A 23,602-nucleotide genomic window follows, 5' to 3' on the forward strand; every position below is an offset into this window, starting at 1 on the left:
GTGGGGTTCCCTTGGGACCCTGGGCACCGCTGCCTGGGCCCTAAACAGATCAGCTAATTCACAAACTCTGGGGTGAAGCCCAGGCACTGGCCTTCTCAAAGGCTCTGCAGGTTCACCAGTGTGCAGCCAGGCTGAGGATCCCAGGGCTGATAATCTGTGCTGCGTTTTTCACAATTATATCCTGCACATTCTGAACTGGAATATCATGATGTTCTCCAAGTTAATGAGGAACATATCGAGCATCAGAAAGCTAAATCATTATAAAATGAAATCTGCAAGATTTTCTTTGGATTTTAGCTTTCCAATCATTTTTTAAAATATATATATTTATAGGTTTCTAAAAGATTCTATAATGTGGTCTTCTCTCCACTAACATGAATAAATTCATTTTACCAAACATATTCTCTGAATTCATTCGCATAAATACTAATGTTTCCAAACATGAATATAAAGTGGGCAAAATAAAAAACAGTGGTCTCTGGAGAGCTTACATCTGTCACAAGTTGGCTTAGGCTATTGCGAATGAATTTGTAAGATGAGCCAAGAAACTTATCAAAGGGAAGGAAAACAATTCCACATAAGGGACGGTTCTACAGATGTGAACATCCGCATAATTAAAAAAAAGAGACATTTGAAAACTTCCCAGATGTGAAATACTCTCTCTGCTAGAATCTAAGACATATTACCCAGCCAGATAATGACTAATACAATTCTGACTCTTTCAGAATACCAAGACCTTCCAAACAAACTTCTGAGGGCCTCCCAGGAATTTAAGAGGAGGCCTCCCCCTTAATCTATCTCTAAACGATGCAACATCTTTGAACGATCTTTCAGCTGTTACATTCCTGTGCTCTGTCAGAAATGCCTTCCCCTGATTCACTGTGACGAGGAGAAGGGGACAGAAAAAGATTGTGAAGTGGGAGGCCCTGGTTGCTTCTTCGAGGGCAGCAGCGACCTGGACCATGGACATTAGGTGGATGTTTTGCAGAGCTTACTGTTGGCCTGGCTGCCCCCACAGTGCAGTTTTATCTGCCCTTTTATAGCATCTAAGTCTTTAAAGATAAAAATGCACCCCCCAAAAGGAAGTTTCATTATTGTTTGTAGCCTGCATTTGATGAGCTAGATATTTTACAGATGTCCAGAACGGGGCAACTTCTCTCTTCAATATGCCTTTCCCACCAAAAAACTTAAAAACACTGAGGGCATGATCAAGGGTGATAATAAATCAAGGATGAATGCTTTAATAGAGTCCAAGGAGAAAACCTTGGGGAAAACTAAGGCAAAGAAGATACTTTGAACATTTTGCCAGTTGCATTTGAAATAACTTTTTCCTGCAGCACGAGTCTTCTTGCATATTCTAGAGGCAACACAGGTGCAAACTGCTCCCTGGGACTTCCTAGTCATATTTAGCACTTAGAATAACTTCTCTGGCACTTTGTATCTCAAGGTAGTTTAAAGACATTAATTAAGGATTCAATTAGTTGTTTCAATTTAAGTAATAGAAAGAATATATCTAATTACAACTGGCTTCCTGAGACTCTCAGGATTACCCACTAACTGCAGGAGCAGCCCTGTTTGCTCAGATCTCTGACCACTCACAATATAGAGAAAAGCAACTCATTCTTGCTACATTTTCCCTCCTAGGGTCATCTTACTCAAAATTGACCTTACTCTTGCCGAAAGCTAAATATATAGCCTTCCCCATGGCAGGAACTGGGGCTCATTCTCTGTCTCCACCTCTGAGCAGGTGTCCTGCACACAACAAGTGCTCAACATGTGTTTATCAGATGACTCTCCCATGAGATGGCCTGGCTCATCTCCAAATCCCAGCTTAAGGTCCAGTTCGGGAAGACACCATCTCATCCTTGCCAGCAACTAGCACACAGACCTTGGGACCCCAAGGTGGCTTCCCCTCTGCAGTGTGACCCACCTTGGTGCTGCTGGTGGCCCGTTCACTCTGCCAGCTGTGGGAGGTGCCCATAGCACATGGCCTGGGTTCCACTGGCAGGCAGGTGAGCTCACTGCCCGACTGATACATTAACGCTGATCAGCAGGAGGCCTGGTCAGGGCAACTGCTGCAAATCAGCATACGGCAATCACCACTCTGTGATGGAAAACAGAGCAGGTGCGTGGCGTGGACTTCTGCTTGCGGAGATGCAGGGCTAGCTTGCTTTTTGAGACAGAGTCTTGCTCTGTGCCCCAGGCATGTGCCACAATGCAGGGCTAATTTTTGTATTTTTAGTAGAGACGGGGTTTCACCATGTTGGCCAGGCTGGTCTCGAACTCCTGACCTCAGGTGATCCACCTGCCTCAGCCTCCCAAAGTGCTGGGATTACAGGCGTGAGCCACCGCGCCCGGCCTCGTGCTTTCATGATCGTCTTTCTATTAAAACAGTCCACAGGTTATCACGTCCTGAAACTGTCATTACACTGTAACTTCAGAGACCTTGAGAAAGTTTTGTCTTGGGCTGGTATTCTTGGGATTCCAAAACCAGGAGAGGCCCTGGGACTCAGAATGAATCATGTCTGCCTCATTTGGAAGCACCCAAGGTTGGCTTCCAAGTCTGTCTGATGGCAAAGGTGAGCTCCCAAATCAGCCATGATGAGGAGAAAAAGATGACTATGAGGGCAGGAAGATCTCAGGTGGTAGAGAACTTTTTTCAAAAGGGCTCAGGAAGGAGCAAGGAAGATGCAGAAATGGTAATAGCATTAGTTAACAGCAAAAGAATACAAAGAGCTAGAGAAAGATGTCTGGCTCTGTTCCACTGAATTACCAGCTCAGTCATCAGAACAATTAAGTATTCTCATCAGAGATGACCTGCTTATGATAAATTAGTTGCAATGGCTGGAGGAAAACATACTAATAGTCCACAAGGAAGTGACAAATAGCTTTCTCGGCACTTCTCGAAACAAATGAAAAACAAGTCTGACAGGTGTCTGAGAAGATATGAAACTATCAGTGATGAGGTTTCGCTCCAGGAAGAATAAAGTTGTTAAGTCCCAATCGTGATAAACATCCAAAACATTCAGGCTATGGCTTTGGAATGTTGAGGGGAAAATAACTTTCTGCACATTCATGAGGAATCATCTCCCACTAATTAAGCACTATTTTCAGACTCTTATTTTTCTCTCTTCACAATGTGCTTGACCCAATGTGTTCTGAATAGCCCGGTGGCCGGGTTCCTAGGAGAGCACCGTGATAATCCTGCCCACTTCTTGGCAGGGGCACTGCCTACCTTACCCAGGGCATATTTGATCCTTTCCTTTCTGTTTCCTTTCTTTCAGCTGTGTTTTGCATAGAGAAGAGCAATGCTGGAGAAAAGGCAGGAGCCACAAGAGAGAGCTGGGGCTTTGCAAATTTTTTTTTTTTTTTTGAGACAGGGTCTCCCTCTTTGCCCAGGCTGGAACGCAGTGGTGCGATCTTGGCTCACTGCAGCCTGGACCTCCTGGGCCCAACTGATCCTCCCACCTCAGCCTCCTAAGCAGCTGGGACCACAGGAGTAAGCCACCATGCCTGGCTAATTTCAGTTTTTTTTTTTTTTTTTTTTTGAAGAGACGGGGTTTCACCATGTTGCCCAGGCTGGTCTCAAACTCCTGAGCTCAAATTATCTAACTTCTCAAAGTGCTGGGATTACAGGTGTCAGCCACCGTGCCTGGCCTGGCTTTGCAATTTGCTGGATTAAAAAATGACTCTAAAGGGAAACGACATGTCTTACTCAAATATTTCTTCTTTCCTCTGGCAATTATTAATTAAAATGAGTATTTTTAGGGGCCAGAAGAGTGTAATGGCGTTGAGAAGATATCCACGAGACGGTTGGTGTGGATGGGCCAAATTATTTGTATGTTCAGGAAAGTGAACTTCCCTCGCCCCTGTCTTCAAAGTGGATATCTCACACACATTTTTATCACGATTATGGGACAACTTGTATGAAAGGTCCCCCCACTCCCAGACTGAAACGAGCAGAAAGATGAGGTTGCTTAAAAGCCTGACCATTCCTCATTGTTCCATTTTAATATGAACCCCAGGTGTCTGTGCAGGATGACGCTCCTGGGGCACGATTTTTTTACAGTGATTTTAACTCCCCTGCGGTCTCTCTGGCAGCACTGACCCCTACAGGGGAAGGACGGCCTGATTCTTTGCTGGGTGGAGGGGACACTCTGCTTCCCACTCTTAGGGTCCTGAGTAGATGAGACACTCCTTCCACGAAGCCGTCCACACTCGCGTCTCCATTCCCAGTGAGGTCTGGCGTGCATGCGCTTTGTTCCCTTTTACTGAGGCATCTCAATTAAGCTCAGCAAGGAAAAAATTCAAACCACCCCAAAGCCATAAAATGAGGCAACCTCCAGAAATCCCACGGAACATACAAAATCGAGTGTTGTAAGCTGAAAAGCCTCCACTTCTGCCAGTATTTCAAATCTGGTTGTGCGGTTAGAGGCGAGTAGGTAAAACGAGGGCAGGGAAACTTTTATACTCTGGTGTGTGGTTTCTGGAAAGCCCAGGGTGGAATGTTTGCCGAGGGTGACCTATTTGGAACCACACCAGCAACTTTTGAAATACTGCTTTCTGGATTTGTCAGACACACATCTACATCCAAGTCTGGAGGAGGAGCAAAAAGGCTCAGAGAAAGGATTGCCTTCTTGCATGAAGTTATCTTTCAGGATCTGGAAGCCTGCATATTAGGACCCCGTAAAGCAAAGACCTTTTTTTTTTTTTTTTGAGACGGAGTCTAGCTCTGTCGCCCAGGCTGGAGTGCAGTGGCGCGATCTCAGCTCACTGCAAGCTCCGCCTCCCGGGTTCACGCCATTCTCCTGCCTCAGTCTCCCAAGTAGCTGGGACTACAGGCACCTGCCATCATGCCCGGCTAATTTTTTCTGTATTTTTAGCAGAGACGGGGTTTCACTGTGTTAGCCAGGATGGTCTCGATCTCCTGACCTCGTGATCCGCCCGCCTCGGCCTCCCAAAGTGCTGGGATTACAGGCGTGAGCCACCGCACCCGGCAGGACCTTTCCCCATGCCTCTGAAAATCACCCGGCCAGTTTCTTTCCACTAAGAGTGGTCAGGTGGGGCTACAGGACTTGGGCACCTGGGGTTTGAGAAAGGAGGCACTATTTCGCTGGAGAAGCAAGAGATGGAAATTGTGTATTTGTCTGAAAGCATCTCTCTTTTGTTGTTGTAGTTGTTTAAAGTATCTGTTACAAGCAAACATAGCCCTAAATAAAATCATCTTGTTAAGCTCTATTCTGGAAACAGTCGATTAGAGGAAGAAAAGGGCTGCTCCTACCAGTGGTCCATGCCAGTGCTGCTGGCTGGCCAGGTCCAGCGTGGGCTTTTCAGGGGAAGAGAATAGGACACGGGGTTACATATCCCAGCTCAGAGCCCTCCAAGAGGCTTTGCACAGACTGGGTTAGAAACTGTCCTCAAGTGAAACTCTTCTAAAAAAGACTACTTTCTTGTCCCATTTCCTGACACATATTTCTTCACATTTATTAAAAATCTAGGTTAAAGATGTGAAGTCCCGTCTTCCCTCCCCTGCCCCCAGAACATCTGTGGCAAATGATGAAGTCCTAAGGAGTGACCAAAATGTGCAAACATTGAAGTAGGGGAAAATTCCACTTGGCTGAAGGACCTGAGCAATGGCTGGTGTGTTCACACTGCCAAAGTGAATGGGGGCAGAGGAGAGGGGGGCATCCTCCACTGGGGAACCTGGACATGTCCAGTTGGAGAGAGTAATGTCACCTAGTTCACCAGAGCAAAGGGGCTTTGTTCCTCCCTTCCCCTCAAATTCCTACGAACTCAGCCCCATCACGTTGCGTACAGAGCCTGACAAATCCCGGGTAGCCATGTGGGCGAGCAGACAACAAGATGGGATCCTCGTCTGTGTGCTTCAAGGCTCACACAGAGCCCTCTCCAGCTCAGCCTCACCCTCTCTCCTCTGCCCTGGAACCTACACATCTCTCTTTGGTTTGGGGCCTGAGGCTTCCTGTTGATGTGATTTTTGAGTGGTGGCCCAGGGACTCTCTCAGTCTTGGGCCAACTCAGTTGATCAGAGGAGCAAGAAGAGAGCGCGTTAGCCGTGGAATACTATACAGCTATGAAAAGAATGAAAACATGTCCTTTGTGGCAACATGGATACAGCTAGAGGCCATTATCCTAAGTGAATTAACACAGCAACAGAAAACAAAATACCACATGCACTCACTGGTAAGTGGGAGCTAAATATTGAGTACACATGGACATAAAGATGGGAGCAGTGGACACCGGGGGCTGCTGGAGGCTGGAGGGAGGAAGGAAGGAGGGGGTGAAGGCTGAGGGGCTGCCTGTCAGGTGCTGTGCTCACTGCTTGGGTGACAGGATTATTGGTACTGCAAACCTCAGCGTCAGGCAGGGTTCCCATGTGACAGACCTGCACATGTACCCCCTGAATCTGAAATAAAAGTTAAGCCGGGTGCGTGGCTTGTGCCTGTAATCCCAGCACTTTGGGAGGCCAAGGCGGGAGGATTGCTTAGGCTCAGAAGTTTCAGACCAGCCTGAAAAACACAGTGAGACCTCATCTCTACAAAACATAAAAGAATTAGCCAGGTTGTTATAGCATGCGCCTGTAGTCCCAGCTACCCGGGAGGCTGAGGTGGGAGGCTCTCTCGAGCCCAGGAGGTGGTGGCTACAGCGAACCATGATGGTGCTACTGCACTCCAGTCTGTGTGACAGAGTGAGATCCTGTCTCAAACAAACAAACAAACAAACAAAAAACTGAAAATATTTTCAAAAGAGAGAGAGGGTGTCAGGAGCATGGGGTGGGGAGTCCTGGGTAGGGACATCAGGTAATGGGGCTACTGGCCTCCAAACACCCAAGCAGCTGAGGTGAGGAGGCGGCTTGATGTGGTGGGAGGCACAGAGTGGGTGGGGAGTGCACAGAGCCCACAGACGAACTTCCCCAGCCACTCACTGCTGCTTCAGAGGCCCTCAGTGTGGACAAATCACAAGGCACCAGGAGTGACACAATCCAGTTTACCCAGTGCGTACCCACCTGTGTTCAATCTCCACTTTGGATTTAAGGCCAAAGAAGTGACTGCAGCTCTTCTGCATATAAGTGCACTCATTCCCCAGAGTGTATTGTGGAGCTGGTCGAGGAGAGAGCTCTGTTAGCTCCTAGGGAAGCTCTCTAAGCCTCAAGTCTGGTCTGAACCCTGCTCTGCCCTCCACCAGCTGTGTCCCGGGGCCAAGATCAAGCCTCACTTTAGGTCAACCTATTTTTATCCGCTGCTTATTTATGTGCTGGGTAAGGACCATGCTAGGCCCAGGAAGCGGGTACAGTAAGGGTCGCTGTCCTTCCCATTCCATTATTTATACATATATATAAAAAGGACAGGCATCAAATAAGAATGTACCATGTAACACTCCACCAACTAAACTGCCCAGCAGAAATGCTAAGACTTTTCACAGTAATGGACCAAGGTGAGTTTCCTAAATAGTTCATTAAGGTGTGAGCAAGTGTCCTATAAAAATACAACAGATAGGCCAAGGTGGGATCACCTGAGGTCAGGAGTTTGAGACCACCCTGGCAAACATGACGAAACCCCGTCTCTACTAAAAATACAAAAATTAGCCAGGCATCGTGGCACATGCCTGTGATACCAGCTACTTGGGATGCTGAGGCAGGAGAATCGCTTGAACCCTGGAGGCAGAGGTTCCAGTGAGCCAAGATCACGCCACTACACTCCAACCTGGGTGACAGAGCGAGACTCCGTCTCAAAAAAAACTAAAAAAAAAAAAAACCAACAAAAAAATGATGTTAGTGGTCATTTTTCTTCTACACATATTACATATTATTACTAATATTACATCTTATTTTTTCAACTGTCACCACACCTGGGAACTTGGAGTTGGAGAAGTCGTATGGGGAGCCTTGTGTAATAGCTATGTTTTCTAGTTTCTTTCTTTTTTCTTTTCTTTTTTTTTTTTTTTGAGACACACTTTTACTATGTCACCCAGGCTGGAGTGCAGTGGACAATCTCCACTCACTGCAACCTCCGCCTCCCAGACTCAAGCAATTCATATGCCTCAGCCTCCCGAGTAGCTGGGATTACAGGCATGTGCCAACACACCCAGCTAATTTTTGTATTATTAGTAGAGACACAGTTTTGCCATGTTGGCCAGGCTGGTCTCAAACTCCTGACCTCAGGCAATCTGCCCGCCTCTGCCTCCCAAATTGCTGAGATTACAGGTGTGAGCCACCGTGCCTGGCCCACATTTTCTGGTTTCTGTTTTCGATGCTTTGACATCTGGGGCCTTGCTGGTGCTGGAGGGACTGCCTCTCCCAGGGTTAGCCAGTTCCTAGGGAGGACAAACAACTCATCTTCCAGGTAGCTTTCATATGCAAAGCAACCCACCTAAAGCCCACACCCCAACCAGGTCCTTCAGGCTCTCATGTCCTGGGCCCTGTCCCCTGACTTAACCAATCCCCGGGCAGGCACCAGATAATTAGGGACAGCTCCTCCCTCCCAGATCCCACTACACTTATTCATACTACTCTCTCTCACCCATTCTTTCTCTTGGAATCTACAATAAAGGTTCCCTCGGACTCCTGACCAACCCCGATGCTTCTCCGTGTGGCCCTGCATGGTGGGCCATGTGTGCCTCCTGTTCCCAGGGACCTGAGAGCATGAACCTTTCCCTTCATGACAGTCCATGACTGTGTGTCTTTGTGTTTGATTAAAACACATCTTGGGTGCCCTTCACACAGCCTGGCGTGTGGGTGCAGGGCATCTGACATGCACAGGCATTGTAGGCATCATGGATCAGCAGAATGCCAGGAGGCCGGAGCGGGCCTGTGTCTGTGTGTTTCATTCCGACACTGATGTGTGAAAGGCAGCGGGCACTGGGGTGAAGAGTGTGGGCTCCGGGTTAGAGGGTCTGGCTGTGAATGTGGGCCCCTGACTTCCCACTCACACATCATAGATGCAACCCTTCTACGTGTCCATTTCCTCCTCTGTGAAGATGGGATGATGCCATAAACCACCTCAAAAGGCTGTGGCGAGGATTACATGATCAATGCAAAGCCTGAACTCTGGGCCGGGTGCTTAGAAAGCACTCCTAGGGTGAGCTTTTTGTTACCTCATTGTTCAATGTTTATTCAGAAGTAAACCTATGAAGTCAAATTTGAGTTCTTATATTAAAGCATATCTCATAGGTCACGGTGGTTAAATGTTGGCAATTTTATAGGGTGTTTTTTTTTTTTTTTTTTGAGATGGAGTTTCACTCTGTCACCCAGGCTGGAGTGCTGTGGCGTGATCTCGACTCACTGTAACCTCCGCCTCCCGGGTTCAAGCCATTCTCCTGCCTCACCCTCCTGATAGCTGGGATTACAGGCTAATGCCACCACACTCGGCTAATTCTTGTATTTTTAGTAGAGATGGGGTTTCGCCATGTTGGCCAGGCTGGTCTCAAACTCCTGACCTCAGGTGATCTCCCGCCTTGGCCTCCCAAAGGGCTGGGATTACAGGTGTGAGCTACTGCATCTGGCTTTATAGGGTTTAATCTGAGAAATTCATTTGTCTCTGACAATTTTTGCTATTTTAATCCCAGTTAGAATGATATTTCATGTACTCCACAGTTACACGGGAACTCTTGTCTCAAGAAAGCCTCTTTAATGCTGGTTTGTAGAACAGACCCTGAAAAGACACTCCGCACTCTTTCTTTTAAATTTGCCACATTCAGTGCTGTGTGTTTACAGCAGTAATAGTTTCAAAAAAAAAAAAAAAAACCTCACACATAATTTCCACACATTCTTTCAGGCAAACAAACACTATCTCAACCCACAGTGAAAGTAGAGCCCTGCTAGTTAAAAAAAAAAAGTCCCAGGTATTCAGAATGAAGCCTGCCTATTTCCTTGAAATCCTCCAAGATGTGGTAAATGACAGGATGCTTCAAAGGGATATTCAGCAGCATCTTAATGAGATCGTGGAAATGTAAATTCACAAAGGATACAACTGCTGCTCGCCAGCCAATCACAGGCTGGTTTTTTGTTGTTTTGTTTTCTTTTTTGAGACAGAGTTTTGCTCTTGTTGCCCAGGCGGAGTGCAAATGGTGCAATCTCGGCTTACTGCAACTTCCACCTCCCAGGTTCAAGTAATTCTCCTGCCTCAGCCTCCCGAGTAGCTGGGATTACAGGCACCCGCCATCATGCCCGGCTAATTTTGTATTTTTAGTAGAGACGGGGTTTCTCCATGTTGGTCAGGCTGGTCTCGAATTCCCGACCTCAGGTGATCTGCCCGAAGTGTGTGCACTGTTGTCATGGGGCAAGAGGGAGCAGCATCCTATGATTCCCACAGTCTTGGTGCCCTGAGGGCCAGGGTGCCTTTGCCCTTTGCCCTCTGTGCACGTGGCCACTGGGGTATGTTGCTATCACAGTAGCTGCCATTATGGCCAATGCACATCTTTTTTTTTTTTTTTTTTTTTTTGAGACAGAGTCTTGCTCTGTCGACCAGGCTGGAGTGCAGTGGCACGATCTCGGCTCACTGCAAGCTCAGCCTCCCGGGTTCACGCCATTCTTCTGCCTCAGCCTCCCTAGTAGCCGGGACTACAGGCGCCCGCCACCACCACGCCCAGCTAATTTTTTGTATTTTTAGTAGAGATGGGGTTTCACCATGTTAGCCAGGATGGTCTCGATCTCCTGACCTCGTGATCCGCCCGCCTCGGCCTCCCAAAGTGCTGGGATTACAGGTGTGAGCCACCGCGCCTGGCCATCATTTTTTAAAAATTGTGGTAAAACACATATAACAAAGTTTGCCATCGTAACCATTTTGAAGTGCACAGTTCAGTAGGGCTGAGTATATTCACACTGCTGTGCAACCATCCCACCATCCACCTCAAGGACTCCTTTCATCCTGCAAAACTGAAACTCTGTCCCCATTTAGCAACTCCCATTTCCCCCTCCCTCCAGCCCCTGGCACTCACCATTCTACTTTCTGTTTCTATGAATTTGGCTATGGTACCTCATATAAGTAAAATCATACAATATTTGTCCTTTGCTGGTTGGCTTATTTCACTCAGCATAATGTCATCAAAGTTCTTCCATGTTGTAGAATGTCAGAATTTCCTTTCTTTTTAAGGCTGAATAATATTCCAGGGCATGTATATACCACACTTTCTTTATCCATTCATCCACTGATGGACACGTGGGTTGCTTCCACCTTTTGGCTATTGTGAATAATGCTGCTATGAACACAGGTGTGCAAATATCTCTCAAGTCCCTGTCTTCCCTTCTTTTGCGTGCATACCCATAAGCAGAATTGCTGGATCATATGCTAGTTCTATGTTTAATCTTTTGAGGAACGAGTGCACACGTAAAGCAAATTCCAAATCACTGTTTACATTAACTCAATGATAAAGTTGTCTGGGAGGAAGGCCATTGCATTCTCCACAGAATGGCACTGGTATCACACTAGGACAGTGCTTTTCAAAGTCCATGGCCCCTGGAACCAGAACCCCACAGTACTCCCCAACGGCACATTCCTGGGTCCTACCCTCCCATCTCCTGAGCTAGACTCTTTAGGGCAAAGGCTGAGAGTCTGCATTTTAACAAGTTGCCTCACCCAAAGAACCACTGCGCTAGGGTTAGTACGATGCTGGGTTCTCTACAAGGTGCCTCTTAGGTCAGTTTCTTTAACTGAGCAGCCCAACGAGAGCTTCCATTTACCTCTTTGTGTGGTTCATTAAACATTCATTTCATGAAGTTTAGACAAGCCTTTCAGATGAGTAGGATGAGGCATGGTTAGGCCTTGGCCTCATCTGACTTTGCCCAGATGTAGGGGCCCACCTGGGAGGATGGACTTCCCACCACTTCCGACCATCTTAAGCCCTGGATGGGTCTGTTCCCAGAAAGGCCTCCCAGTCGGCCAAGGAGCCCACCATCCAGGCATAAGCCCTGCACCCTGGACCTGAAAATCATGCTGGCAGGATCACACTAAAGGTTTAGCATCTAGTTGGAGCCTTTTAAACAAAGCATGTATATTTATGCAAATAACATACAACAAAGGACCATCTGAGGTAGAAGGAAAAATCCTGGTTAGATGTGAGGACTTGGTGCCATTACTTTGGCTGTTTCTAATAGAAACCCTGGGACAAATTTGACTGAGGGAATAGACCCACCACGTCCAGAGTGAAACAGCGGTCAAGAACGCAGCAGAAGTTAATGCTGTCATCATCTGCTCTCTGCATCTCCCCCTCATTTCTGCAGCTCATCTTTCTGTTTTTGTTTCCTTTGGTATTTTTCTCATTTCCTCTTTTTTCCCCCATTCCCTGTCAACGCTTTATTTTATTTTTTTTCCGTCTTTGCTGCTTTATGAAATGTTAGCTGTTTCAAAGTTATTTGTTTTGTGTTGAGTTTGGAGGAGCCCAGAAAACAAAATGCAGGCCATGCTGAGCTCAGCCCATAACCAAGTTGGCTTAGGACTTGGTTTCTGAATTCCTGGCCTCAGGCCTGCATTTCCATTTTGCATGGTTCAAAAGTAAAAATAAGTGTTTTAGTCTAGTTCAGAGTTGTTGTCTCTGTAGCCAGAGTTTGGTTAATCAGGTAACCGGGTAATTTCAGAAAATAAGACTTTGCTACTTGGCTTATCCTGCTTGATAATTCATCCAATGCAGATTCCTGGCTCATTGTAAAATGACCCCCTTGCTGTGCATGAGGGCCACAGTGAGCAGAAGAGCTACGGACCAGGTCTACTAAAACACGCTCACAACAGTACTGCAGGGGGAGGGAAACAGTGTGGAAGGCAAGGTTATGGATCATCAAGTCACCACGAAGGCCTGTTCGGCAGAGCCTGTTCTTTATTCCCCGTACGTTGTTTCTCACAGTACAGAATTATTTCATCAGCCCGAAGATAAATAAACGAATAATGTGTGTTTCAGTGGGACTGTGTGCACTGGCACAAACAGGTGTGGGAGTGTGTTCCTCTTGAATGGGAGAGAACATCGATAAGCACAAAAACACATCCTGGGAACTCGAAAATTCAAATGCAAATGTGAAAAGCACGCGTTCTCCCTCCTCCTCCCTGGGCGATTCTTAATGCCCCCATGTGCACGTTTGCATGAGAAAAGACACTGTCACAATTACATGACAATTAAAGCTTACCATTGTTGTAAGAGCGAAAATTTCCTACAAATTTTATGTATTCATAAGTTGGAAATTCCTTTGGGTTCAAGCTGCCTCTGAGAAGATGGCAATAAAACTCTAAATCGCTGTCAGCTGGGCCGTTAAAGGAAGAAGAGGAGAGAAAGGGGTCGTGAGCATTGCACAGACTCTAAACAAGTAGCGTCTCTGTGAAAACTCTTATGGGATTTAGTCTACACATGGCCAGGCTAGTTCTCTCACTACGACTGACTTCTGGACCTGGTTTGTAATGCTGCTGCACAGGGGTTTCCTTCCATAGTGCACAGATATTTTGCATTCCATACATGGACCCAATTAGTCTTAATTTGCTCCCAGATGTCTGTGGTTGGTAATGTCGGCATTGATTAGTTCCGGCTGTTTTCATATGGTATGTTAAAATAAAGCGGCTCATATAGAGCTGCTCCCTTTAATTTAATCTTTTTGCTTTGCTTTGAAGTAAAATCAGATGTACGACAGGACAGATTATTCATGGAAAATGGACTCAGGCTTGCACTGATGCAAGCAGCTTTGCTACCTCATGCAATTGTGTATGCTTCATTAAGTGACACGCGGTTCACGAGGCATCAAGGTTAGCCTTCTACCTAGGTTGCCAAATATTTTGATAAAAACTTCTGAATTCCACAGAACACAAAAATGTATATAAATAACCAGGTGAGAACCTCAGGAGGACAGAATTTGGATTTTTGACCTAATTATTCCGTTTTCAGTTGGTTTCTTGATATTATATGAATTTAGTATCTTAGTATCCTCCACGATGAGCTGATTGTTCACTGATGTTTGCACTGTTTCTTACTAAAAGACTCTCATGCAAAAAAAGAGAGAAATCTTATCATATACACAAAATAAATTATTATTCTTGAGTTCTCTGCTTTCAAATTTTCCACATAAAAGCCAAATGTCTTACATATTCCAAATTCCAGTTTTAGCTTTAAACCTAAAATATACCTCTAAGGATCTTGGAAATGTTCTGAGTCATGAGGAAAATTATTCTTAAAATTAGTTCTCCCTTCTTAATTCATTCTAACCTCCTTTCAAAAGCAAAATTCTTATCTTTCTAGCTTGTAAAACCAGAAAAATTAAACTTACATTTTAAGTATTCTGGGGAGGGGGAATCCGTCACAAGCATATGGGAAGAAAGGATTTTATAAACTTCTGAATGTTCTTGTTCTGGGAGGAAATTTAACAAATTCTGATCCATGACATCCGACTGAAAAAGAAAATAAAGGACAAAGGTACACCCTCAACGAAGATGAAAAACAGAAGCAAAAACAAAAACTGAACATTCACAGCAACGCAGAACTGGTTTCTGAAATGGAAAGTTCAATATCTGATTTTCTGTGGACACTCTCAGTTTATCACTCCACTGTTTTAAATAGTAACCTAAAGGGCTGTATTTGTTCAAATGCATATGTGCTGTTGTCTGTGGGCCAAGGAGGGAACTAAGAGTGAAGTCAGACAAATGTAGGAAGGACTGAGTCCTCCTGTTGCTTGAGAAGTGCTGTTTGCTGACACTCCTGCGTTTTGGCTGGGGTAGCAAGGCCCCTGTGCACGCCCAGTGCGAGGCCAATCATTGATTTAAATGGCTCCAAAGAGCCCACAGGGTTCCTTTCCTGACCCTTAGGGCAGCAAAGGGCTGCCAGTCTACTTCGTAAAGGTCTTTAAGTTATGGAACTGCACGTTTTCTTCTGAGTGCCTTGGCACTGTGGTTACAAAATAAATACAAGGTAGAGTTCAGATTGAGTGCTGTCCAATAGAACTGTCTGTGATGATGGAAATGGTCTGTAATCTGTGCTGCCCGTAACAGGAGCCACTAGCCACATGGTTACTGAGCACTTGAAACGTGGCTAGTGTGAACAAGGAACTGAATTTTAAATTTCTTTTTTTTTTTTTTTTTTTGAGACAGCGTGTTGCTCTTGATGCCCAGGCTGGAGTGCAATGGTGTGATCTCGGCTCACTGCCAGCCTCCACCTTCCGGGTTCAAGCGATTCTCCTGCCTCAGCCTCCCAAGTAGCTGAAACTACAGGTGTTTGCCACCATGGCCAGCTAATTTTTTGTATTTTTAGTAGAGATGGGTTTCACCGTGTTGGCCAGGCTGGTCTTGAACTCCTGACCTCAGGTGATCCGCCCACCTCGGCCTCCCAAAGTGCTGGGATTACAGGCATGAGCCATCAAGCCTGGCCCATTTAATTTGAATTGAAATTTAAACAGCCACATGTAGCTAGTGGCTACCATATTGGATATGCAGGTAGGAGCTCACAGTGGACCGAGGAGACAGGCACCTCTCTCTTCCTCAGTTTCCCTCAATAAACCCATCCACTCTCACAGCTTCAAACACAATCTGTATACACTTTCAGGTTTGAATATCCAGCCAACTCTCTCATGTTCCAGCCTCAGCCTTCCAACTGCCACTCAGATGCTCCCTGGGGACCACAGATGAACACATGTCCTGAACATCGGCATTCTTTCCCACCCATATCATCTCCAACCCTTGTGTTTGCATCTCCATCAACAGTATCATCAGTTGGTCACCTGCCTCTCCCAGACCCTCTGGTGGCGCCTTTGTCTTCTCTCCTTCTCGTCCTTACCCTCAAACCAAACAGTGTCCATAGTACTGCCCATTTTTCTCCCTCAAATTCTCTGCTCCATTCACTTCTATTTCTCCAGCTTCCACCCTAGTCCAGACCCCCATCCTCTCTTGCCTGGGAATGATTTGGCCAAACTGGTCTTCCCACAATCCACTTTAATGCCTGTGCAATTTGTTCTCCATCAGCAGTCAGAGGAGCCTCATATCAGATCAAGTCACAACTGTCCCTTGGCTTCCGACTGCTCCAGGAACAAAGCCTCAACTGCTCAACACAATTTCACGGCTCTTCACAGCTCAGCCTCTGCCTCTCCCAGCTCCCAGCATTTCTCTAATCCTTCTGAGCCTTTTTTCCTCCAGTTTGCCTTCTGTTCTCCCCGAGCCTCACCTGGGCTGTTCCCTCAGGCAGGAACATGCTGCACCCTCCCCTTGTGTTTAACGAAGCCCTGTGCAACCTTCAAGCCCCTGCTTTGAAGTCACTTCCTCTGAGAAAGCCCCAGGTGACACCCTCCACCCCCACTGATGATTTAAGGGGCTCTGAGGGGACAATGACCCCCTTGATGGGACATCAGGTGACATGGCAAGGCGTGAGAGCTCAGAGCCCAGGCTTGAAAGCAGGTTCTACCCCTCCATGCTGCATTTTCCTCAGTTGCAAGGTGAGGAAACCATGAAGGTTCCATGAGCTCACCTGCCTCCACTGCTGATAAAACAGCACGTGGCAGACATTCAATAAATGCCAAGTGCGATTAGGCACTGAATGACCAGTTAAGAATGACTGCAAGGGCACCTGCACCACAGTAACGTTTTCCTGTACAGCTATGTGCTGACTTGAGCATTCCGCCTCCCTCTCTCCAACAGGAGCTTCAGGAGAGCAGGGCCCAGTGCCTTGTTCACCACCACATCCCTGATGTCCAGGATGGTGACTGAACTGACCAGCTGAAAGAATGGCGTGGCCAGCACTATGACAGGCATTAAAACAAGGTGCCCGGAGAACACTGTGGATGGTGTGCCGCCTCCACAATGAAAGGGTAGAGGAGACTCCTGGGGAACAATTTCCAGAGGAAGGAGTCTTGAGTGGGAACCAGGGGACAAGACAGTGTCTGCCAGACAGGGTGGGAAGGTGCTCCAGCATGCACAGAGGCATAAGGTGGGTACCCTGACAGCACTGCAGGAAGGTGGGAACAACAGGGAGGGCGAGAAGCCATGAGAGAGGAGGTTGCACAGGGAAGCAGGGCCCAGATGAGAGAGGCCTCGGAGGAGTCAGGGCTCGACCCTGTGCCAGGAGGAGCCATGAAGAACCTGAAGGAAGGGGGTGGCAGAACTGCTCGTGCATTTTAAAGAGATCCTGCTTGTAGTCTGGAAGGAGAGAGCACTGGAAGTCAGGCTGGCAATGGCCAGGGTCCCAACAGAGACAGGGGAAGGAGTGGAGAGGAGCAGACAGAGTCCCAGGCAACTCATCAATATCATAGTCCAAACAATACTTGCTGAGGGCCGCCATGTGCCAGCCACTGTTGGGCATGGGGAAGACACGTTGGGAAGCAGGCAGAGCCCCTCCCTGCCTGCAGTCAGTGTTCCGGTGGGTGTGAGGACAGTGGACACAGCTTGGTGGCTGATCGGAGGACAGGAGGAGGGAAAGGAAGGACTCAGCATGGCTTCCAGGCTCTGGCTCGGACGCACCGGTCTTTATCTTTATGGACGAAACTCTACCAGGATCCTCTCTCGTCTATGCTACCATTTCTCATTCTGGCTTTCTCCAAGTTTCTTCGGATGTTCCTGGTTTTATTTTAAGCCCATTCTCTCTAGTTTTTTTAGAAGATGACTCATGTTCACAGATGACAGTAGTCTTTCTTCATAAAGATATTTCAAATACTTGAAAATGAAAACTAAGTGACTCCATGGCCTCTTCTTGGAGGGCTCCATCTGAACCCACTTCCCCTGACGGTGGGTGTGGCAGAGAGCAAGGCTGAGTGGCTGCCTGGCCGGGTCACCTGTGTGAGAGAACTTTACTGATACAGGTCCGAGGGCCAATATCAGGACACGGGTTCTGCACAGAATAAAGACGAACGCTGGATGCAAGTAGGGGCAGGTATGATATGTGGGAGGTTGCGAGGATGGTGAATTAACACACAGAAAGGGCCCCAGACTGTGCTTGGCTCTTGCATGTATTTGCTAGTACATTGCTATTATGCTACTTCCACATGCTGAAAACCAACACAAACAATGATAACTTGAAATTTTTAACCCTAGTGCTTACAGGGGAGAAAATTACATCTGCAGTTGAACGGTCCCTTGAATGAGCTGAGTTCTGTTTATTAAAATAATAGCAATTATGGAGACAAGGGAGGGAATGTGCCATCCACAGCCGTCTTCACAGCCGAGTCCCACGATTGGGAAGGTCACCTGCCTGTGGAGGTGGGCGGTCCTCTCTCCCAACTGCCTGACGGGCCTTGAACCAGCAGCACCAGTGCAGGGACACCCAGCTACGTTAAATGAGCCTGTACTAAAAGCACACTGAGGCTGAGCTGGAAGTGGGCTGGATGGACACTTCCTCCCAGAGTGTCCCTGAGGCGCTCTGGCAGTTTTGGCTTAAGATCTGTGCTGGCTGCAGTGAGAAGAGGCAATGGTGAGCAGCCCTGGAGAAACTTCACCTTGAGAAAAGAACGGCTTAAGAGAAGTCACTGGGGCCTTGGTCTCCCTGAAGGTCCAGGAAGTTGGAGGCATATTTGATCCACTTAGATTCAGTTTAGATTCAAAGTCAAACTAACGGCCATATGGTTAAGCTTTCAGAAGGTAGTGTAGAGAACGGCTTTGACTTTGTAATAGTAAGAATTCATTGAGATATAAAAGGTACCAATTATACAGAAAGAATCTCTGTTCATCAAAATGCCCTAAAAAAGGGGGAAAGGTAAGCCACAAAGTGAGAGAGGATATTTGCAACACATACGTCTGTGGTATGGCCCAAAATTAAGGTTCTAAATTATATGCTGCCTCGGCATCTGGTAAAATCGGAAGGGCCTCAAATGGCCTAACTGCAGGTTCCCTCCCCACAAAGACCCATGGATGAGGTCCCCCAGCCAAGCCCCCTGCTCTTATCACGGGGACAGGTACAGTTTCTGCTCATCCCTGAGTAGCAGGTTGTGGAATTATTCAAACATGTCAATCATGTCCTCCTGTGGGGACCAGGGGCCACCTCACCCTCTTCTTACTGCATAGCCTGCTTCCCATAGCCCCTGCTGGTTCACTCTTTTCCCACGTGCAGCCCCCTGTGGCCCTGTGTGGTCCTCATCTGGGCTGTGAGTATCTGTGACTAATTAACTGCTGTTGGCCTCATCCAGTGTCAGCTGTGGAGTGTTCAGACATCCGCATTACCCCAGGGTGGGGTGAATGAGAGGCAATTAAAACAATACCTGCCCACAACTTGTGTCCAGATCGTGGAAAGAAAGCCTACTCACAATTGCAAGAAAAAACCCAATCAAAGAGGATGTCCAAACACCTGAGCAAGTAATTCGGAAAAGATGAAATCTAAATGGTTGACAAACATATAAAGAGACACTCAATCTCATTGGTAATCGAGAGAAAAGCAAAGTACAACTCCATGAGACACCTTCATGTACCAGACTGACAAAAACAAGAAGTCTGACAATGCCAAGTTCTGATGCCACAGCACTGCGACGTCTCCACCTTGCTGGTGCAGGGCAAACTGGTGCCACCGCTATGGCATCATTCTGGTGTTACTTAGTAAAGGTGGAGGCAGAACTTCCCTCAACCCAGCCATTCTACATCTAGTCAGTTCTCCAGGGATGCTTGCAAACGTTCATCAGGAAACACTACAGGATGTTCATGGAAGCACCTTCCAAGAATCCCTAACTAGGATGAATGCAGGAATTGCAGCACATTCCTACGATGGAACACACCCAGCAATAAGAAGAGCCCACAGCAGCTACATCTGCCAGTGTGAGGCAGATGCGAAGCACAAACGATGTTGAGCAAAAGGAGAAGTCACAAGAGTCCATTTTCAATGATTCCATTTACACACAGTGAAACAAAAGGCGATACTAAAGAGTTTAGCAGTGAAGTCAAAGTTGGTGAAACTACAAAGGAAAACAAGCAAACAATGACCTTAAAAGTCAGGAAAATGGTTGCCTCCAAGTGGAAGGTGGGGGTGTGATGAAAAAGGGGCAGACAGGAGCTTCTGTGGTCCCAGCCGTGTTCTATTTGCTCACCTCAGTGACAGCTGCATGTATGTTCACTTGGTCAATTTAATACTGAACATATGTTTTATACACACATCTGTATTTATGGTATATAAAAATCAAAAGGCATTAAAAAAATCTAACTAGAGGCCTGGAATCTTTTAATCCATGATCAACTCTAAGCTGCAGCTGCACCTGTCAGGGCTCTGCTCCGACCCGGAGACACCTCTGACAAAATGATGTGGATCAATCAGGTGGGAGCTTCCAGCAGGTGAGGGCAGGGTGGGGTGGGAAGGGCAGAGGGATGCTTCCTGAAAAGGTGTCTCATGGCCTTGGCCTTGCTGCTGTGTTTTGTGTTAACACAGGCCAGGGGCTTTGGCTTTCCTTTCCTGGGATCTCCTCCTGCTGTGCCCCTGCCACAGGAACTTGGCTCCATATCCCATTCTGGTCTTGTATTTTCTTCTCGCTGGGGCTTGTACCTGGCGAGCCAGCATGATACAGAAGTATTTTCTGGCCTGCAGATTTCTCCAGTTTTATGAACACTTGTGCCTTGTTTTCTTTGGGGAAGGTAGGGTTATCCATGCACATAGTTCTCACATCCAAGGCACTCCCCACCCGTGCCAAGCTGCTTGCAGTTGCTCATAACCCCAGTTATGAATTCAGTCCCTCGTTCAATGAACACTTAGGCACATGGCAAATGTTCAGGGCTGGGGATATGATGTCTGCCTTAAGAGCTTAGCACGATCCAGCTCATTAGGCAACACTGCATCTAGGAACAAATCAGAAAGTAACCCAGGAAGCTAACTTTCAAAACGTCAAATAAAAGCCCAAACAGGAAACACAGATTATGCCTACTTTTGGTCTCTCATTTGGTTCTGCCTCAGCCGTACTCTTTCCCCATTCTGTCCAAGGCACGTGACTCATGCCCCTTGGATCTCTCCCGCAAGGTTTTCATTCCAGAGGCTCCCGTGAGCCCTTGGCCTCCATTGTATGCACGTCTGTCTTGCTCATGTTCCTTGCCTGTGTCAATTCTAGACACCAAAATGTGCTGGTGCTGCCACTGCTGAACAATTCTCATTATTATTGTTATTTTTTTTTGAGCCAGGTCTCACTCTGTCACCCTGGCTGAGGTGCAGTGGCGTGATCTTGGCTCACTGCAACCTCCTCCTCCCAGGCTCAAGCGATTCTCCCACCTCAGCCTCTCAAGTAGCTAAGACTACAGGCATGCGCCACCACACCTGACCAATTTTTGGATTTTTTGTAGAGACGGGTGTTGCTGAGTTACCTAGGCTAGTCTTGGACTCCTGACCTCAAGTGATCCACCCAGCTCAGTCTCCCAAAGTGCAGAGATTACAGGCGTGAGCCACCGCGCCTGCCAGTTCTCATCTTAAAATCACTTTCACTTTCAGCTATTTTATTCTCTTTTTTCTCTGCCAATTTGGTAAAGAAAGTTCTAGGCTATTTCATCAGAAATTGCTGTACGAAAATCTATCACATGAGCTTCTGTTACATCTGAGATGTTGGCAGTGTGAAGGAAACAGAGAGAGACTTGAAGCCCCACAGCCTGAGAAGTGGGAAGGAATTCTGGCTGCTCTCATCCCCCTTACAATGGCTCTCCAATCCCCAGTCACACAGGGGGCATGGGAGGGGACCCCAGCAGGCCAGCCTGTGCTTGGCCTGACACCAAGAGGGGCGTTGCTGCTGGGGCCCACAGCCTCCTGCCCCCTGGCTACCCTGTGTCCCGACCTCCACCTCAAGAGCCGCCTCTTCCTCGAGGACCGACCACCACCTCTCAGCTCCTCATTCTCCCTTTCTGAGCCCCACACCCTGAGAACATTCAGCTTTACTGTGTCCCGTATAGGATTCTGAGGAGTGGTTAAGCACCAAGCTCTGGAGCCAAAGTGCCTGAGTTCAAATCCCAGCTCTTCACTGTCTGGCTGTGGAACCTTGGGTAAATTATTCAATCTCTCTGTGCCTCAGTTTCATCATCTGTGAACTGGGTAACTATGTACTTCATAGGATCCATAAGGATAAGGAGAGCAAATACAAAACAGCCTCGCTCTGGGCCAGGCACGGTTCTATGCGCCTACACATATTAACGCATGTGAGTGACTCTCAACGGTGCCTGCTACATTGTAAGTGCTCAGTGTTAGTCACCCAAGGTTTAATGGGTAAAATCTCTCAACAAAATTGCAAAAGGAAAGACAACCTCACAAGTTTTGAAATGTTGCATCATCTGTGGAAAGGACCTGGGCTCACAAGGAGTGATATTTAATAGTTAAGTATGCATCTAAGTAAACCAAACCAAAATCAGAATTCCTAAATTATGACCCAAATCCTGGGCATCAGAAAGACACCAGAGCAGACTGGTGACCAGCCTGGGTTCTGCAGTCAGCTACCCCTGGGGTAAGCCCCGCTGTGCCTCTCACTGCCTGGGCCACTGGGGCTTCTTCCCCATAGTGGAAGTCATAGAGGTCTGACTCCCAGATCCGCTCCTCTGCCCAACCAGCTGTATGCTGATTGCACCAGGGAAGTTTCCATCCTCAGCAGCCTTTGCCTACCCACTTGCAAAGGAAGATCCTGGTGAAAACTGGATAATGAAAGCTGAAAGTAAATTGCAGTTAAATTTGGGGACTGCCTGGCCCAGGCTCACCTGCACCAGGGAGTTGAGGGCTGACTCACTGTATGTGTCTGGGCATGGGTATATATACAGAGTCTTAGTTTGCATTCAAGTGGGTCCAACATTGATAAATTAGAGTCGGGTCATTTCTGGCCCTTGTAGAGTTAGAAAATAATTTATGAAAGTGGTCCTAAATTGCTCCATAATTTCAAGTCAGATGAATTTCCCTCTTACTTTCTAAGTCCCGTCTGCCACGTACAGCAACTGGGTCATCAGATAATTACAAGAGCATAAAGCAGAACAGTGCAAATCCTGTTTACCCAAACAGTTCTGGCTCCTGTCTCTCATTCCCAGGTCAATAAGCAGGCCACGTGTGGTTGCTTTCGGTCAGTGCCTACCACTGCCGAGCCCTTGCCATTCAATACAAAACACAAGCACCCTCCAAAGAATACCCCAGCTCCTCTTCTGTCCTCAGACACCCTCAGATCAGCCCAGCTTCTCTGGGGTGATGATGGGGATCACTTCTGTATTCATGGTGTCAGCCCCATCACTAGCTTCCTGGCCAGAGATGAAAATCAAGGTGCAGCTGCACCCTCAGCTTCCTCCTTCAGGCCGAGTGAGGATGAGCCACTTCTGATGGCTATCAAGAGGAGAGAGCCCCCCAGCTCCCCACCACCAGCCTGATGCACCCTCGTTTTAGGAAATGGGCTGGAACACAAAGGGGAGACAGATTAGGTTAGTTTAGGGCCTATTGGGAAGGCATCCGCTTAGCAACATAAAAAATGCTTTTGTGGGCCACGGCTCAGTGAATGCAAAGAAAAATGTAGGCAGCGGCTTCGATCTGCACACAGCATCATTTGCACTAATGGTGGGATAAGGGAGTGGCTTCCAGGGAAAGGTATGACCCAGGATGATGTGGAGCCCTGGGCCGTCAGCAGAGCTGGGCTCATCACCCCAAGGCAGATGGAAGCTGCCCATGGAACAAGGCCACGGTGTTCCCTGGGCAGGGGCAGCTAAGGAGAGGGAACCGCGGTCCTCCA

At 47.3% G+C, this 23,602-nt stretch overlaps 1 protein-coding gene across 9 annotated transcripts in view; it reads right to left on the bottom strand.

Moving 5' to 3' along the window:
• Window positions 1-23,602, bottom strand: part of NPAS2 (neuronal PAS domain protein 2) — a 176,622-nt gene that overhangs the window by 34,201 nt on the left and 118,819 nt on the right. For all 9 annotated transcript variants that reach the window (XM_063594761.1, XM_063594759.1, XM_063594758.1 and 6 more), the window contains exons 6-7: window positions 14,255-14,375; window positions 13,130-13,243 (exon numbers count right to left, since the gene is read on the bottom strand). In XM_063594761.1, the coding sequence (XP_063450831.1) occupies window positions 13,130-13,243; window positions 14,255-14,375 (235 nt within the window). The remainder of the gene's footprint in view (window positions 1-13,129; window positions 13,244-14,254; window positions 14,376-23,602) is intronic.

Source organism: Pan paniscus, chromosome 12, assembly GCF_029289425.2.
Source record: "Pan paniscus chromosome 12, NHGRI_mPanPan1-v2.0_pri, whole genome shotgun sequence".
Taxonomy (NCBI): Eukaryota; Metazoa; Chordata; class Mammalia; order Primates; family Hominidae; genus Pan; species Pan paniscus.